The 19307-nt window shown below is 46.2% G+C and overlaps 1 protein-coding gene across 1 annotated transcript in view; it reads left to right on the forward strand.

The window, feature by feature from the left end:
• Positions 1-19307, forward strand: part of LOC124787585 (protein phosphatase PTC7 homolog) — a 117196-nt gene that overhangs the window by 89629 nt on the left and 8260 nt on the right. The window contains exon 4 of the mRNA XM_047254350.1: positions 4110-4366. Coding sequence (XP_047110306.1) covers positions 4110-4366 — 257 coding nt within the window. The remainder of the gene's footprint in view (positions 1-4109; positions 4367-19307) is intronic.

Raw genomic sequence — 19307 nt, forward strand, 5'->3', positions numbered from 1 at the left:
GGAATGGCACTTTGCTTTTGGAGACTAGTTTTGATTCTCAAGCACAATGACTGATTGCCTCCTCACTTCTCCACGGCTACCCTGTTTGTGTCGAGGCCCATATAACTTTGAATTCTGCCCATGATGTTATTTACAGTTGGCTGTTCAACGGTCTAACCGAGGCCGAAAGCCAATCTTGCCTCTCTCCTTATGGTGCCATTGCCATCCACCAGGTAACGAGAAAGGTAGATTTCTCCTTAGTGCCCACTTGCACTCTCTCTCACCTTTGATATAGCGGTGCTTCCTTCAAAGATGAAAGCAGGCTATGAAATTATCACAGTCCAGCCATACATTCTGAACCTGATGCGCTGCTGCCAGTATCATAGTTTCAACCGCACTAGAACGTCTTGTCGACACACACCAAATGTGTAACCTGTGGCAGGGATGCGTAACCTGTGGTAGGGATGCGTGTGAGGACGATTGTCTGCCTCCTCCTCCCTGCTGTATCAACTGCAATGGTGGCCATGCTGCCTCCTCTCGGGATTGTCCCATGTATCTTGATGAGTGGGCTGTAAAAGAGATCCGGGTAAATGAAAAAGTGCCTTACCCAGTCGCTCGCAAGTTATTGGCTAGTCATGAACTCTGCATGCTCTGGTCCGGCACCTATAGTTCTGTTCTTGTTACTCCTCACTCCTTGAAGGACAAGGCCACACTGATGTACGACGTCAGATTCAGCTCTGAGGTTGTGAAATCGCCCAGTGTCAAGGTAGCACTGTCATCCCCCCATGCAACTGTGCAAGAAGTCGAACTCTCTAGCCTCAAAAGGCGAAGCCACCAGCTACACAACTGGTAGGCTGGAAAGGATAGGAGGAGTACTCCCGCAATGACTTCCTATGTCACTCCAGCCAACCAACACCAGAGTCTTCCTCTAACTGGAGAAGCTTGAAGTCCACCAAAGGCAAACGATCTTCTTCCTCACAGACTCGAAGATCCTCTTCGATGGTATTGCCACATGATATCTTAGCCTGGCTGGCCTCCATGTCGGTGGTGCACACCACCGACGTTTTTTTCAGCATTGGACTCCACAGACCAACTGCAGAAGCAAGCAGATGCTTCTGTAGACCTCATGGAGCAGGATCCTCCTGTTTCTGTGCCATGTAGTAGTGGCTCTTCACAGGATGTCACTCGGCAGTCGCTGAGATGACACCACTACATCTCTTCCTCTTCATGATCTTCCCTTTGAGGTTGGCATCCCATTTCATGAGGGCATCATACTGCTCATATGGGATGACAACCAGTCAGCCCATCTCCCCTTTTCAATCTGTTGCAGTTTGCCTTGTCCTTCCGCACCTGACTTTTTCCCTCTGTATCATTTATGTCCCTCCGTCATTCGATCTCACCAGGGGAGACTTCCTTCAGCTTATTGGGCAGATATCTCCCCCCATTTCTGCTACTCAGTGACTTTAATGTGCATCGTCCCCTTTCTGGTTCTCCCAGAACCTGTGCTGTCAGAGATGCCTTCTTGGCTGATCTTCTTAATCAACTCAACCTCTTCTGCCTTAACGCTGGAGCACCCACTTTCCTTTCTGACTCCTCACACACCTATTCCCATTTGGATGTCTCCTTCTGCACTGCCCAGCTTGCCCATCATCTTGAGTGGTCTGTTCTTTCTGATGCCTACTCGAGCGACCATTTCCCATGTGCTATCCGTTTGCTGATTCCTACCCCACCTCTGTGCACACCCAAATGGTAGCTCACTAAGGCTGGTATTACACTGTCAAATTTCTTTGTCAAAGATTTGATCGAAGATATGATCAAATATTTGTCAAATTTATTTGACAAAGATCTTTGACATGGCGCAAAAGGGGTATTACACTGTCATCATTTTTTTCGTCAAAGTTCATGATGGGTGACAACAACAACTTGTTATTAACCACAGCAGTTGCATGTACCTCAATTGCACTGTGTGCACATGTGGAAGAGAAGCGGGGGGGGAAAAAATGAAACATACCTTGGTGAAGCCGTGTGTTTTACAACAAGACGATAAAAGCATTCAAAAAAACTTGTTACGTGAGCTTGTAGTGGAGGACATAGTTGTACATAAATTACTTAAGAATGGAAGAGCGTTCATTTCAGTATTTGCTCAGTGAAGTGTGTCCTTGTATCACAAAGCACAATACCCACTTAAGAACTGCTATATCTGCAGAAGACAGGCTTACTGTAACACCCAGATTCCTTGCTACAGGAGAGGTTTGGGTTAGGTTAGGTTAGGTCTTCAATCTTCTTAATCTTTTTTTTTTTTTTTTTTCCAGGGTGCCTCACGTTGTAAAGCACCTCATCAGCTTCATACATCTCTATTAATTTTGTAGTTTTCGAAACTGTTAAAAGCGATGCTAGCGCTCCACGTGGTAACATGTCACATTGCAGTGAACAGAAACCAAGCGACTTTTATGATCAAAACTACAGCAAGGCCCTAGATTTGATCAATTTGACAACAGACGAGATTTGACAAAGTGCCCTATTACACCATCAAACTTCTTTGACATAAGTATTTGAGATGTCGATTTTGACAAAGAAATTTGATAGTGTAATATTGGCCTAACGCTGACTGGCAGTTTTACTCCTCCCTGGCAACCTTCGAAGCACAAGATTTCCCCAGTTGTGATGACCAGCTGGAATATCTCACATACGTTCTGCTTACTGCTGCGGAATATTCCATTCCTTGCACATCCTCTTTACCACATCATGTCCCAGTCCCTTGGTGGACAGAGGTGTGACGCAATGCAATTTGCGCACCTAGATTTGCTATCCTTGTTTTTAACAGACCTCCTAAACAGGCGTGTGCAAAGTGTAGTCATGTTGTTTGGGATAGCAGAAAAACTAGCTTAATTTCATTCACTAGTTCTTTTAACAGTTTCACACCTTCCTATGTTGTGTGGGCCATCTTCCATTGGCTCTCTGGGACTAAGGTCCATTCGCCAATTTCGGTCTTACAGGTAGTAGACTGTTACGATGGACCCTATAGCTATCTCCAACACCTTGGGCCACCATTTTGTGGAAGTTCTGAGCTCTCCCCACTGTCACCCAACCTTCTTCCATTGGAAACAAGCCAAGGAGGCTCGGGTGATACTGTTGTCTTCTCTGAATTGTGAGTGCTACAATGCCGCCTTTACTATGAGAGAGCTAGATCATGCTCTCAATGCATTCCGATCCTCCACCCCAGGGTCAGACACTGTCCGCATTCAGATGTTGCAGAACCTTTCTCTTGCGGGCAAGCACTTTCTGCTTAACACGGGCAACCACATCTGGGCAGAGGACACTTTTTCCGGGCTTTGGCATGAATCCACCGTTATACACATACCTAAGCCCAGTATGGACAAAAAACCTTCCTTCTAGCTACTGCCTCATCTCTCTCACCAGTTGTGTTTGCAAGGTGGGGGAACGTATGATTCGTGCCCGGCTAGTATGGTGGCTTGTGTCGTGCAATCTACTAATGAATGCACAGTATGGATTTAGAGTGCAGCATTCTGCAGTTGATCATCTCGTTACTTTGTCCACCTATGACATGAATGGTTTTCTGCTGAAATCCCAGACAGTGGCCGTGTTTTTAGATTTGGAGAAGATCTACGACACCTGCTGGAGAACTAGTATCCTTTGTACTCTTTAAAGGTGGGTTTCCATGGCAGACTGCCCTGTTTCCTACAGGAATTTTTAAAAGGCCAAGCTGTCAAGGTGTGTATGGGTTCTGCCTTGTAGGACACCTCGATCCAGGAAAACGGTGTGAAGTGTTAGTGAAGGATGACAGAGGAAGAAAATACTAGCAATTATTAGTTTTTAGTTTGCATTGGAGCTGAGCCTTCTTGGCAGATTGAAATTGTATGCCAAAAAGTGTTTCAAGCCAGATAGCTGTGCCTGTTGCTGGCAAATGCTCTACCAATGGAACTATCCAGATGCAGTCCACAACTTACTACTATGAGAGTGGTTTGTGGGCAGTAGAGAATTTGTCCATGAAAGGCAAAGGTTCAGAGTTAGCATTCTATACTAGGACACAGTTTTAATCTGCCAGGATGTTTCAGTTATTAATCATTCCAGTATTTTACAGTACTTATTACACTCTCTCCTCCTTCCAGGCCTGAAGCTGCAGATACATCCAATTTTCCTGTTGAAGATGGTGATGTCATCCTATTGGCAACAGATGGGGTTTTTGACAATGTGCCTGACCAGTTACTGCTGGCAGAGTTGTGCAAGATCCAAGGAGAAAGTGACCCACTGAAGATTCAGGGTGTTGCAAATTCCATTGCTCTCATGGCCCGTGCGCTAGCATTTGATAGTAATTTCTTGTCACCATTTGCCCAGAATGCACGCCACAATGGTATTGAAGCAATTGGTAAGTTAAGTGTATTAGATGATAATAGATGATGATTTTTGATATGCTTTTCTGTTGATACAACTACTCCTACACTGCAAATTTGAAAATTAGTTAATTAACAATAGCATTTCACTCACCTTCCAGAACATGCATTCCATTTCCTTTTTTTAACAGAGGTATTGCTGCCATTATTTGCAGCCTGGGCTGTTGTTTAAGAAAGCAGAGGAGTTTAACTTTAATGCCTAAATTAGTTCTATCAAATGTACCTCAACTGCCTCATATCCAGAGCTCATAAATTTTCCCTGGAAATGAGCATCCACATCAGCCAAACCTGTGCTGACATTTATGCCCAATTAACTCACACATAAATAAGATTACCTGCAGTTTAATACTTCCACCTCCTCTTCATAACAGATTCTGTGATGTGGCTAGACTGAGTCCTTGTATCTTTTAATCACAAGTCCCAAAATATTCAGATAAGATTAGATCATCACGTGTCATATTGAAACAAGAAATGTCATTCTACAGTCTAAACTAGGTGACTGGCAGTGCTTGAAGGTGAAATGAGATTATTGGGTTAGATTATCATCCTCATGATGTGAGAGCAAACATTTAGAACACCACCTGACATAAGTCATAAATATGTGTTGATATGGTCTTACACAAGAAAAAGAAAGTTTTACAGAGAATGCCAGATTATGAGGAAAAGACTTGAAATATCAGGAATTTTACTATAGCTGACTTGGAAATGTCTGTACTTACACCAGTGCAGCGTTGGTTCATTAGGCGCTTCTGCATAGAAGACTGTAAAACTTGGTGATGCCACTAATGACGTGCATCCTACCATATCACTGAGATGGTGAAACAGTCTGAACTTTACAGGAATGGATACAGCAGGTTAAGAAATACAAAAGTCTGTAAATGGGTGAAAAGGATAAAAAACTGAAGACATAGTCTAAGTGACCAACAGCAGGCTGGAAGAAAAGTGTGCATTCAAACTAAGATTATGAAAGACCAGATTTTCTGCAGATTTACAAAGTCCCAATACTGTCCCATCTCGATTATGGCAGTCTCGCATATGGTTTGGCATTGCCCTCAGCATTGCAGTCACTGGACCTGATACTCCATTATGGACTCAGACGTGCAACAAGAGCCTTTTGAACTAGCCCCGTGAAGAGCCTGCTCACAGCTCAGGTGCCAGCAACAGCTACTGAGTTATGCCACACGCATTCGCAGCTCCTCTAATAGGCACACAAACAATTGTCCTTTTCCCTAGTAGGAAGCTCCACCTTCCATAACAGAGATCCAGAACTGGAGTCACAATTGCAGTTAGGCTGTAGTGTCTCTGCTCAGAACTCTACCTTCCCTCAGTGTCCCATCTTGTCAGAGAGCAATCGCATACACTGCCATGACGTGTACCCTGACCTTGGATCTGTCTCGATTTATCCTTTGGCCTGAAAGATTCAGTTCACCCCATGGTGTCTGGCTGTTCTCAATGTATTTCTAGGTTCAGAAATCATGTACACCAACGGCTCAAAGATTGGTGGACAAACCGGCTATGCATTCACACATGCAAGGTGCAGTGAACTGTGCTCCTTGCCAAATGGATTCAGTGTCTTCACTGCTGAATTGGTAGTCATCAGACAAGCCCTAGCCATGCTCGCTCGTGCACTGGCAAAGTGCTTTTTGTGGTGTCACCGCCAGACACCACACTTGCTAGGTGGTAGCTTAAATCGGCCGCGGTCCATGTAGTACATGTCGGACCCGCGTGTCGCCACTGTGATCGCAGACCTAGCGCCACCACCAAGGCAGGTCTCGTGATACGAGAGAGGACTCGGACCCCAGTTGTACGAGAACCTAGCTATCGCCCAGTTGTACGAGAACCTAGCTACCGCCCAGTTGTACGAGAACCTAGCAACCGCCCAGTTGTACGAAGCCTTTCTCTCTCATTAGCCGAGAGACAGAATAGCCATCAGCTAAGTTAATGGCTACGAACTAGCAAGGCGCATTAGCCATACAGTGATTGAACTTAAAGTCTTCTGTGTATCGTCAAGATCGATGTACAACAAGGAATGAGTAAAGTTAAGTATTAAACCTGCTCCGTACTTTTCTTCCTAACATTAATTACTTATCCTGTTCCAGTACTTCACGCCCGTCTGCGTTAGTCTAGTTTGCCTTTTCAGCAATCTCAACTTCACGGTGTCGGCCCAGCTACCGACACAACACTTTTTATCTGCATCGAGCCCCTGAGGAGAATTCAGGATATAGACCAGTGCTACCCTTGTCGCTCATTAGTCACAGCTATCCAGGATCTTCTTTGTGACCTCCATCAAGTAGGATTGTTTGGAGCCCTGGATATGTTGGGATCTGAGGGAATGAACATGCCAATCACTTACCAAAGTTGGCTACCAGGATGCTGATTTTGGAAATAGGAATCCTAGAACTGGACTTCTGTTGACTCTATGCCGTCAATTGTTGGATGTCTGGAACTTGGAAAGGTTTGCCCTTGACTTCCCAAACTGAGAGCAATAAAGGAGGCCACAACCACATGGCAGCCTTTCCTCTGCACGTCTCACGGGGTATCTCCCGTCCTTTGTCAGCTGCACATTAACCACACTTGGTTTACCCACAATCACATTTTCTGACGTGGGACCCACCTTACTGCCGATGTGGTGCCCACCTGACAGTGGCCCATATCCTGCTGGATTGTCCAAATTTGGCTGCTTTGTGGCAAACTCTTAACCTTCCTGATGCACTGCCTCTGGTGCTGGCAGGCGATGCCAAAGTGACTGACCTGGTTTTACGTTTCTCCCATTGCGGTGATTTCTGCTCATCTCTGTGAGGTGGGGCACTTTGGCCTCATTGACTGCCTGAAGGCTTGGACCACCTGCTCTGGCTCAAGGTTTCCATGGTGGCCCTTCCTCAGCAGTCTGTCCTAGCCCCTACCCATCGCACCTTTTTATTTTGCTTGTCCTTTTATGTTCGCCATTTCTTTAATGTTTTATCTTTTCTAAAATTAAATCATCTCATCTATGTTGCCCGTTATCGCGGGGTAATGGATGGTGAGGTGGTACTGGTCAGGTGCAGAGGGTGTGTCTCCCACCACATACCGTGCTCTGGGGTGCTCCAACTGCATTCTGTGCAGAGTGACTCTCCCACCTTACCCCCCCCCCCCCTTCCTCCCCCTCCCCCCCCCCCCCCCCCTCTCTCTCTCTCTCTCTCTCTCTCTCTCTCTCTCTCTCTCTCTCTCTCTCTCTCTGCTACTTCTCCCTGATTTTATCTCTCTCGTATTGTATCTTGCTTACAGTTGGGCTTCCCAGGATTTGCCTTTTGTATGCTTCTTTTGAGGGTTATTCCTGGTTTGACACATAAAGGATGAATGGACAAATGACATCGCTGTTTGGTCCCTTTAACTCCAACAACCAATGAACCAAAGATCAGATAAATCAGTGGCTCTGCACAAACAGATGCCATTGTTGATGAAACTGCTGCAGAATTATGAATCTGCATACAGTATGATCTATGATGACCTTTACTTTTGGCGAAGTAGTTAGCCAATAAGGATCAAGGTGGGTGTTAAACAATCACAGTTGTACTTAAAAGATAACATTTTGGAAGCACTTGAAATGACTGTGCTTGTGAAAGAGGTGTTTTCCCAATCACATTATGGCAGGAAAGTGCTCTTTAGTACATTGTGGTATAGTCCGTGGAATGAAAGGACCAATCTGCTCCAGTCAAAAGACAAACAGACACTGTTTCTACTAGAAAGTTAAGCTAATGGTCTACAGCGAGGTACTTCCAGGAGAAGACACTAATCTGTGACTAGTGCTTGCCACTGTGACATAAGATGGCAGTCTCCAGGTAACTTCCAGATCAGAATGCCAGGGACTTCCCTAACAAAGAATACTGCTCCTCCATGACAAGAAATACACACATTCATACAGCTGAACTTACTGAGAATAAACTATGTTTGCAGAAATTTAAAGGGTTGCAACAGCCATCATATGACATGAGCATGGTGGGATCATATTTTTCACTTGTTTAGATTCTTGAAAGAACATTTTTTGGGTCAGACGTTTTGCTTACGACCTACAAAACAAGTGGACTAACATTGTAGCAAAGCGATGTACCTACGTCAAAAATAATGCAACAATTCCTGTAAATATCAGAAAAGGTATTATAATGTCTGTTATTTCATGGCTTCCTCTTAAAAGTCTCACTCCTATCAGAAACAGTGTCCAAATGATTATACTCAATGGAATGAATACTTTTCATCTTGAATTCCTCTCCAACTGATAATACGGTTTCTCAGTATGACCAGTACTGCTGAAAACACAGTTACAATGAACTGCTTGATGAATAGCATTAGTCAAAATGTCCAGTTCTGTTGCTTCAAATGCTTAATTAAGACTCTTTCCTAAAGCTTTGTATTTGTATTTGGTTTTCTTTAGTGTCGTAATCCTTCTCTAGGATTCTGTCAAGAGGTCTAGCTGTTTTAAATCTAGAAAATGTGGAGGAAATATGTTATTCTTGATATTCCTAGTGCCTTGCAGTGCTGTTACAGAGATTTGCTATGTGCTATTTTACAGACTATAAAATGAGCTTTTTTCTTCAAAAAATTGCCTCCAAAATTCAGGTGCATCTTATACTCAAAATTAATATAAAATGTCCAGTGTTTGATTTAAAATTACTGCCAGTCTTAAAAATGGCCATATATTTGATGCTGTGGGAAACATCTGTCTATCTGGCAACACTGGATTCAACTGGCAGCACCAGTGCACCAATGCAATGACATGAGTTGAAGGGATTCACAAGCTTGCTAACGCCATCTATCTCCTGCCCCACTATCACAAACCCAGAACACTGTGTAGCCATTGCAGTCTGTGGTGCTAGTGAACTGAATTGAAAGTAATTTGTGTTATCAAAAATAGTACAATATTTTTGTTAGTAGCTATTTTTGTAATGGAAAAAAATAAAATGTATTCATGGCACAGGCTATGAATTGAAAGTAATAGCATATGCAGAAGAAATGGCAACAGAGCAGCATTTTGGCCCTCCACCAACAGAAAAAAACCATTCACAATTGGCAGGTTACTAAAGAAGAACTGAAAAAAAGAGGATGACTGAATGCAAAATGGCCAAAACTAGAAGATAACGTATTGAAATTGATTCAAGGACACCATCAAAATGGCATTGGAATTGATACAAAAACGGTTCACACACATGCTCGTAAGCTAGTGCTACAGTGGAACTTAAGACTTTAAATATGGAGTTGTTTGGTGCTACAGGTTTATGAAGCATCATGGACTTAGCATGCAAACTAAAACCAAAATATTATATTTTCATCTCTTTATTATTCAACACTGAAAGAAAACCTGTTTGGAACTAAGCCAAATAGTGAGTATGGATGAAACTTCTGACAGTTGATGGGCTCAGTAACAAAACTGTTTCCATGAAAGGTGCTAAAACTATAAAAACAAGTGAACATGAAACAATGCACTGGACTGTTGGCCACTAAATGTACTCAAGTGATAATTCTCAAGTGCAAACAGTGCCAAAATCTTCTGAAATACTATCAGGTGGTGGTGTTCACTTACATGACAAGGGTTGGATGGACGAGGCTATTATGAAATTATGAATTTAACAGTGTGTGTGAGAGAAGGAAAGGTGCTTTATTGAAAGAGTTTGCTTCTTGTGCTAGATCAGTTTAATAGTGATTTGAAAAAACTGCTTAAAACTTAAGGTGTGCTTTACAGTCTGTAGTTTCTTAATATCTGTGAAATACAGTGTGTCTCAATAGTAGTGTGCCATTCTGTTGGAAGGACAATTGCTCATTGTTGTTGTGGTATTGCCCAGATCATTTCATTGTGAGGTTCTTGGAAAGAGAGAAGGGAGAGAAAAATAAAAACAGGACGCAAGGTTTAAAATCATGGAATGAAGAAATTAAAACAACTTTAAAGGAGTAGCAGCAAACATACAACCCCATGGTAGGGAACAGGTCAACAAACAACAACCCCCCAGGGGGTCCACAACTCTTTTGTGGACACGTGCGTAGCGAGCACGGGACCCCGAGCTAATGTGGCCCTCCTTCCTTTCCGGGCTGCATACCTTCCCTTCCCTTTCCGCATCCCCCCCCCCCCATCTTCGCCCCCCCCCCCCTCACCTCTGTCTCTTTCCTTCCCTTTCTCCCCCTCTGGGAGTATGGTTTGTGCCTACGTCCGGAGACGGACGCTCGAAACTGTTCCAAATTCCTTGCTTTTACACTTGCAAGACCTCGTCCTTCCTCTGTCCTTCTCTTTTCCTTCCCTCTTCTCCTTGCCCTTTTCTCCGCTGCGGCGTTTGAGACCCCCTTTTCTTTCCTTTCCCTTTCTCTTTTTTCCTCCCTGTGCGTGTCTGAAGGCCGACCCACGCACTTCCATGCGTAGCCGGTGACGGGGTAACGCGTAATTCCCCGCCCCGGGTAGACAGGTAGGACACGTACGTACCCCCTGGTAACGGCCAGGCCCAGGGAGGGGTGATTACCCGAGCTGATACCTTCCGAAAGTGCCGATTGGTCCCTCCGTCCGGTTGTCGGGAGGTGTGACCTGAGGTGTGAACAATCACCTAAGGCGGGTGTGCCCTCGGTGAGGGCCCCCACAAGGGAGGAGCGCGCCATCGGAGACGCCGGTAATCATGGGGGATTCTTCCGCAATGGTTTCCTCACCTTCCACTATGTCTGCTCACAAACGTAAGTTCACTGAGTCTCAGCCACAGACGGTTCTTCCATCGTTGCCACAGTTCCTTGTTGTTTCTCGGTCTGACGAAGGTCACGACTTTTCCACGGTCAACCCTTTCATTATTCAGAAAGGTGTCGACGCAATTGCGGGTCCTGTAAAGTCTTGTTCCAGATTACGGAATGGTACCCTGTTGTTAGAAACACACAGTGCCCTCCAGGCTCAAAAATTGCTGTGTACTTCCCTGCTCCACACCTTCCCTGTCCGGGTGGAACCGCACCGTACCTTAAATTCCTCGCGTGGAGTCGTTTATACACGCTCCCTCGATGGATTGTCTGACGAAGAAATTCAGCACTACCTGTCTGACCAGGGCGTCACTGCTGTTCATCGGGTTATGAAAAGGGTTGACTCGAACATCATTCCAACCCGCACTGTCTTCATGACATTTGACAAAGTTCAACTCCCATCAAAAATCAAAGCAGGCTATGAGATAATTTCCGTTCGCCCTTATGTCCCAAACCCTACGCGTTGCTATCGATGTCAGCGGTTCAATCACACCAGCCAGTCCTGTTCCAATCCGGCCAAATGTGTTACGTGTGGCAAGGATGCCCATGAGGGTGCTTGTCCACCTCCATCCCCTCACTGCATCAACTGTATGGGTGACCACGCTGCTTCCTCTCGAGATTGCCCCGTTTTTAAGGATGAAAAGCTCATGCAGGAAATAAGAGTGAAGGAAAAGGTGTCGACCTTTGCTGCTCGAAAGTTACTCGCCAGTCGACAGCCCACCGTGCCTCAGAAAGGAAAATACAGCACTGTCCTTGCTTCTCCTTGGCCAACAAAGGAGGCGGCCACGCAGACTTGCGACCTCACATTTAGTACCACGGTCGTCAGATCGGCCAGCGCAAAGATCGCCCGTTCAACCTCACCACTTTCGCCTGCCCACTCTATGGCTCACCCTTCGTCGGGTTCTGCTAAATCTCAAGCCCAAAAGTCAGACGCCAAGTCTTCGAAAAAAGAGCATTCTCGTGAAGAGTTTTTACGTACTGCAACTTCACAACCATCGGTTCCTCCTTCATCTAAACATCATACCTCCAAGAAGGCTACGAAGAAACACAGTTCCTCTCCTTCTCCGCCAAGGCGTGTCCCAACTACAGCACCACCTGGCGGAAATCGCCCTCGGCCATCTTCCGTGTCGCCGAGGCGCACTGCTGGTGGCCGGTCAACTGGCCGATCGTTGGTGGCAGGAGCTGCTCCTGACCAACCTATGGATCAGGATCTTCTGCCTTCGACTGAATGCCATTCCATGCTGTCGGTCGCAAGTTCTGAGCAGTCGTTGAGTTGACAGCACCCTTGGTCACGTTTCTCCATTTTCTGTTCACCCTATGTCCATTATCCACTGGAATATCCGCGGCATTCGCGCCAATCGGGATGAATTGTCGATCCTCTTACGATCCTACTCGCCGGTCATCTTCTGTCTTCAGGAAACAAAGCTGCGTCCCCATGACCGCTTTGTTCTCCCTCATTTTCAGTCCGTCCGATATGACCTCCCCTCAGTTGAAGGCACTCCAGCCCATGGAGGACTCATGATTCTGCTCCATGATACTCTCCATTATCACCCAATCCCCTTAAACACTTCCTTCCAAGCTGTCGCCGTCCGTCTTTCCCTTTCTGGATACACGTTCTCTCTTTGTACGGTATACATTCCATCGTCTACACCAATGGCACGAGCTGATCTCCTCCATCTTCTTGATCAGCTTCCACCCCCCTATTTGCTGGTTGGGGACTTCAATGCCCACCACCCGCTTTGGGGATCTCCACATCCTTGTCCACGTGGCTCACTATTGCTAGACGTCTTCCACCAAGCGGATCTAGTCTGCCTCAACACTGGGGTCCCCACATTTTTGTCTGCCTCCACGGCAAATTTATCTCATTTGGACCTTGCGGTCGGTACTGTTCCGCTAGCTCGGCGCTTCGAATGGTTCGCCCTTGATGATACACACTCGAGTGACCACTTTCCATGTGTTCTTCGACTGCAGCCTCAACTGCCATATATGCGCTCGCGACGCTGGAAATTTGCCCAAGCCGATTGGACACTTTTTTCGTCTCTAGCGACATTCGATGACCGTCGCTTTCCCAGCGTCGACGATGAGGTCACACATTTTACCGACGTTATTCTCACAGCTGCGGAACGTTCAATACCACGCACCTCCGAATTGCCCCGGCGCCCCCCAGTTCCTTGGTGGAACGAGGCATGCCGTGACGCAATACGTGAGCGGCGACGTGCTCTTCGCATTTTCCGTCACCATCCAACCTTGGCCAACTGTATCCGATATAAGCAGCTCCGTGCGCGATGCCGTCGCATCATCCGTGATAGCAAGAAGGCAAGCTGGAAATTCTTTATTAGCTCATTTAACACCTTCACTCCCTCCTCGGAAGTTTGGAGTCGGCTTCGACGGTTCTCAGGCGCGCCTAGTTTCTCCCCGGTCTCTGGGCTCACTGTCGCGCATGATACCTTAGTGGACCCCATCGCAATTTCTAACTCATTGGGTCAGCACTTTGCTGAGATTTCGAGCTCTTCAAATTACCCGCCCGCGTTTCTCCCGAAGAAACGTGCAGCGGAAGTGCGACATCTTGCTTTCTCCTCTCAAAATCGCGAAAGCTACAATACTGTTTTCTCCATGTGCGAACTCAGACATGCCCTCTCTTCTTCTTGCTCCTCCGCCCCAGGACCGGATGGTATCCATGTCCAAATGTTGCTGCATTTATCCACCCATAGCCTGCGTTACCTCCTTCGCCTTTATAATCGAATTTGGACCGACAGTACCTTTCCCAGGCGATGGCGGGAAGCTATTGTCGTTCCCGTTCCGAAACCTGGAAAGGACAAACATCTCCCCTCTAGCTATCGCCCCATTTCTCTCACGAGTAGTGTCTGTAAGGTTTTGGAGCGTATGGTGAATTACCGTTTAGCTTGGTGGCTGGAATCCCGCAGTCTTCTAACACCAGCCCAATGCGGATTCCGACAGCATCGTTCTGCCGTTGACCATCTTGTTGCTCTCTCAACTTATATCATGAACAATTTCCTCCGGAAACGCCAAACGGTAGCAATATTTTTTGATCTGGAGAGAGCATACGATACCTGTTGGAGGACAGGCATCCTCCGCACACTGTTCTCTTGGGGCTTTCGAGGCCGGCTGCCCCTTTTTCTTCGCGAATTTATGGCAGAGCGCACATTTAGGGTGCGGGTGAACACTACTCTCTCCCGTACTTTCTCACAAGAAAACGGGGTACCCCAGGGCTCCGTGCTGAGTGTTGTACTGTTTGCCATCGCCATTAATCCAATTATGGATTGTCTCCTTCCTGATGTCTCGGGCTCCCTCTTTGTTGACGATTTTGCGATCTACTACAGCTCTCAACGGACCAGCCTTCTTGAAAGACGTCTTCAAGGATGTCTCGATCGCCTCCACTCGTGGAGCATCGAAACCGGCTTCCGTTTCTCACCCAGTAAGACCGTTTGTGTTAATTTTTGGCGACGTAAGGAGTTTCTTCCGCCCTCCTTACATCTAGGTCCTGTCAACCTTCCGTTTTCCGATGTCGCTAAATTCTTGGGTCTTATGTTTGACAGAAAACTGTGCTGGTCCTCCCACGTTTCCTATCTTTCGGCTCGCTGTCTGCGTTCCCTTAACACCCTCCGTGTCCTGAATGGTACCTCTTGGGGAGCGGACCGAGTGGTCCTTCTCCGCCTCTATCGCGCCTTAGTGCGCTCGAAATTGGATTATGGAAGCATAGTCTACTCCTCTGCTCGGCCGTCTATTCTTCGGCGTCTCGACTCTATCCACCACCATGGATTACGTTTGGTGTCTGGAGCTTTTTACACTAGCCCTGTGGAAAGCCTTTATGCTGAGACTGCTGAACCTCCGCTGTCCAATCGGCGGGCAGTCCTTCTGAGTCGTTGTGCTAGCCATCTGTCTTCCATGCCTGCTAATCCAGCCCATGACCTTTTTTTCAACGCCTCCTTTGATGTCGGGTATGCAGGTCGCCCCTCCTCCCTACTACCCCCGGGAGTCCGCTTCCGTCAACTGCTCCATTCTCTTTCCTTCCGCTTTCCTAAAACCTTTTTGACAACTTGGGGTACAGCACCGCCTTGGCTCCGTCCCCGGATCGACTTGCTCAGAGACCTATGTCAATTTCCCAAGGATGGTACCCCTACACTTGTTTACCGTCGGGCATTTGCTGCTCTATGTGCACAAATGACGGAAGCCACATTTATTTACACCGATGGCTCGAAAACATCGTTAGGTGTAGGGAGTGCCTATATTGTTGGCGACACCCCAAATCACTTTCGGCTTCCCGACCAGTGTTCGGTTTATACTGCGGAGCTTTACGCTATTCTCCAGGCTGTCCACTACATCCGCCGCCATCAGCGGATACAGTACGTAATCTGCTCAGATTCTCTCAGCTCTCTCCTAAGTCTCCAAGCTCTTTACCCTGAGCACCCTCTGGTCCACCGGATTCAGGACTGTCTGCGCTTGCTCCACCTGGGGGGCGTCTCAGTGGCGTTCCTCTGGCTCCCGGGACACGCTGGTATCTGTGGAAATGAGGCGGCCGATATAGCGGCCAAGGCTGCAGTCTCTCTTCCTCGGCCAGCTATTCAGTCTCTTCCATTTACCGATCTACGGAGCGGTTTATGTCGCCAAGTTGCTCATTTATGGCATGCGCATTGGTCAACACTTCCCCATAATAAATTGCGGGAAGTGAAAGCCCTTCCTTGCGCTTGGACCTCTTCCTCCCGAACGCGTCGTCGGGAGGAGGTAATTTTAGCTAGACTCCGGATAGGGCACTGTCTTTTTAGTCATAGACATCTTTTAAGCGGTGATCCTCCCCCACTCTGTCCGCACTGCTCTCAGCTGTGGACGGTCAGACACCTTTTAATTGAATGCCCCTATTTTAATCCGTTACGCTCCCGTCTACAGCTATCGCCTGATCTAGCGTCGATTTTAGCAGATGACACGCGCTCAGCTGACCGCGTTCTACAGTTTATTAGTGACAGTGAAATGACGTCAGTCATTTGAGGCTTTTTTTGGGGGACAACCAACCCCTTTCTATAGTGGATTTTTAAGCATTCCTTCTCCTTTAGTTTCTCAAATTTTATGACTTTGTTCCCATTGCTGCTGATTTTAAATTTCGTTTTTTTCCTGTTTTCTACGTCACGGGTTGGGCGCTAATGACCATAGAAGTTTTGCGCCCTAAAACCACAAAAAAAAAAAAAAAAACACAACAAAACTGAACCAAAACATTGATAAGAAAATTGCAGAGAGATAGCTGGGAGATATATATATTGCTAGCATTGAAAATGAAATATAGTGAAACACATCTTTTGCACTTGTTAAGGGATCATTTAAAAACTGAGTAAATCAGGGATAATGTAATTGATAGGAAATTACTTTTTAAGAACATTTCATGCCTTTGGTCTCTCATAAGTTTTTCATTTGATTAACGCATACGTAGTTCATACTTTTGTAGCAAAAAATCCAGAATTATAGTTCCCATGCAATTTCTTGAAATATACAATTAATATTCAATTAATGACACATACATCCATCTTGTGTCTAAAAATTTCGGTGAATGGTGTCGGATCTGAACGGCAACTTGGCACATGTGTGCGTGCATGCGCATTGGTCTTCAGAGACTTGAGGAGAATCAATACATGGTGTGCACTGCATGTGTCTGGCTGTGTAAACAGACTGTGACCAGTTGAATGTGGTCAGTGTGAGAGGAAGTGTCACAGCGCAATGGAGCAACATGTAAACATAAAGTTCGGCTACAAATTGGGGAAGATTGCAACAGACACACATGGAATGTTGATGCAGATGTACGGGAGGGAAGCCATGAGCAGAAGAATTGTCTACGAATGGTTTAAACAGTTCTGTGAATGGAAGGAAACAACTAAGGATGAGCCACATTCAGGTCTGCCATTGACAAGCAGAACCCCAGAAAATATAGAGAAAGTGCGACAAATGCTGGCACAAGATCAGCGACGGACTCTGAGATTGATTGTGGAGGAATTGGGCATAAGCAAGGTCACGATACACATCGTCCGCGATGATTTTGGTAAGCGGAAGATGTGCTCCCGATTTGTGCTGCACAAGCTCACAGACAAGGAGAAAGCAAAACGGATGGAAACTGCTGGTGATTTCACTTCCATGTGCATTGATGCAATTGCCGGCGCTGTGAAATCTTGCTCTTGTTTGCGGAATGGCACTTTGCATTTGGAAACTACTTCTGATTCTCAAGTAAAACAACTGCTTGTTGATTCGCTTCTCCACAGCTATCCTGTTTGTGTTGAGGCTCATAGAACTCTGAATTCTTCCAATGGTGTTATTTACACTAGGCTGCTCGACAGTCTGACTGAGGCCAAAATACCTCTCTGAGCAGGGGGTCATTGCCATCCATCTGTTGAAGGTAGATTCCTCCGTAGTGCCCAAACGCACCCTTTTTCTCACCTTTCAGAGTGTGGTGCTTCCATCAAAGATCAAAGCAGGCTATCAAGTTACCACAGTCAAACTGTACATTCTGACCCCGATGCACTGCTACCAATGTCATCGTTTCAATGTTTTATTGACACCTGGCCAATGTGTAACCTGTGATAGTGATGCACATGAGGGCGATTGTCAGCCTCCTTCTCCCCTATGTATCAACTTCAATGGTGACAATGCCGCCTCCACTCGAGATTGTCCCATGTATCTTGACAAGAGGGATGTCCAGGAGATCAAATAAAAGAAAAAAGTTCCTTACCCAGTCATTTGCAAGTTATTGGCTAGTTGCAAACCTTGCATTCTACTGTTTGGCACTTACAGTACTGTTTGTGCTGTGTCTCACTCCATGATGGACGTGGCCATGCAGTCATGCGACCTCAAGTTCAGCTCTGAGGTTGTGAAATCACCCATTGTGAAGGTACCATCACTGTCCCCTCGTCCAGCTGTGCAACAAGCCATTAATTTCTCTTCTCAATGGGTGAAGTCACCAGCTACACAACTGGCAGGCTAGAAAGGACAGAAGGAACACTCCTGTGAAGACTTCCTACTTCCCTTCAGCCAACCAACATCTGAGTATTCCTCTGCCAAGTGGAAATGCTCCAAGAAGGCAAACAGTCTTCTCCTTTGCTGACTTGAAGATCCTCTCTGATGGTGTCACCATGTGATATACAGGGTGTTACAAAAAGGTACAGCCAAACTTTCAGGAAACATTCCTCACAAACAAATAAAGAAAAGATGTTATGTGGACATGTGTCCGGAAACACTTAATTTCCATGTTAGAGCTCATTTTAGTTTCGTCAGTATGTACTGTACTTCCTCGATTCACCACCAGTTGGCCCAATTGAAGGAAGGTAATGTTGACTTCGGTGCTTGTGTTGACATGAGACTCATTGCTCTACAGTACTAGCATCGAGCACATCAGTACGTAGCATCAACAGGTTAGTGTTCATCACGAACGTGGTTTTGCAGCCAGTGCAATGTTTACAAATGCGGAGTTGGCAGATGCCCATTTGATGTATGGATTAGCACGGGGCAATAACCGTGGCGCGGTATGTTTGTATCGAGACAGATTTCCAGAACGAAGGTGTCCCGACAGGAAGACGCTCAAAGCAATTGATTGGCGTCTTAGGGAGCACGGAACATTCCAGCCTATGACTCGCGACTGGGGAAGACCTAGAACGACGAGGACACCTGCAATGGATGAGGCAATTCTTCGTGCAGTTGATGATAACCCTAATGCCAGCGTCAGAGAAGTTGCTGCTGTACAAGGTAACGTTGACCACGTCACTGTATGGAGAGTGCTACGGGAGAACCAGTTGTTTCCGTACCATGTACAGCGTGTGCAGGCACTATCAGTAGCTGATTGGCCTCCATGGGTACACTTCTGCGAATGGTTCATCCAACAGTGTGTCAATCCTCATTTCAGTGCAAATGTTCTCTTTACAGATGAGGCTTCATTCCAATGTGATCAAATTGTAAATTTTCACAATCAACATGTGTGGGCTGATGAGAATCTGCACGCAATTGTGCAATCACGTCATCAACACAGATTTTCTGTGAACGTTTGGGCAGGCATTGTTGGTGATGTCTTGATTGGGCCCCATGTTCTTCCACCTATGCTCAATGGAGCACGTTATCATGATTTCGTACGGGATACTCTACCTGTGTTGCTAGAACATGTGCCTTTAAAAGTACGACACAACATGTGGTTCA

This window comes from Schistocerca piceifrons, chromosome 1 (genome assembly GCF_021461385.2).
Source record: "Schistocerca piceifrons isolate TAMUIC-IGC-003096 chromosome 1, iqSchPice1.1, whole genome shotgun sequence".
Taxonomy (NCBI): Eukaryota; Metazoa; Arthropoda; class Insecta; order Orthoptera; family Acrididae; genus Schistocerca; species Schistocerca piceifrons.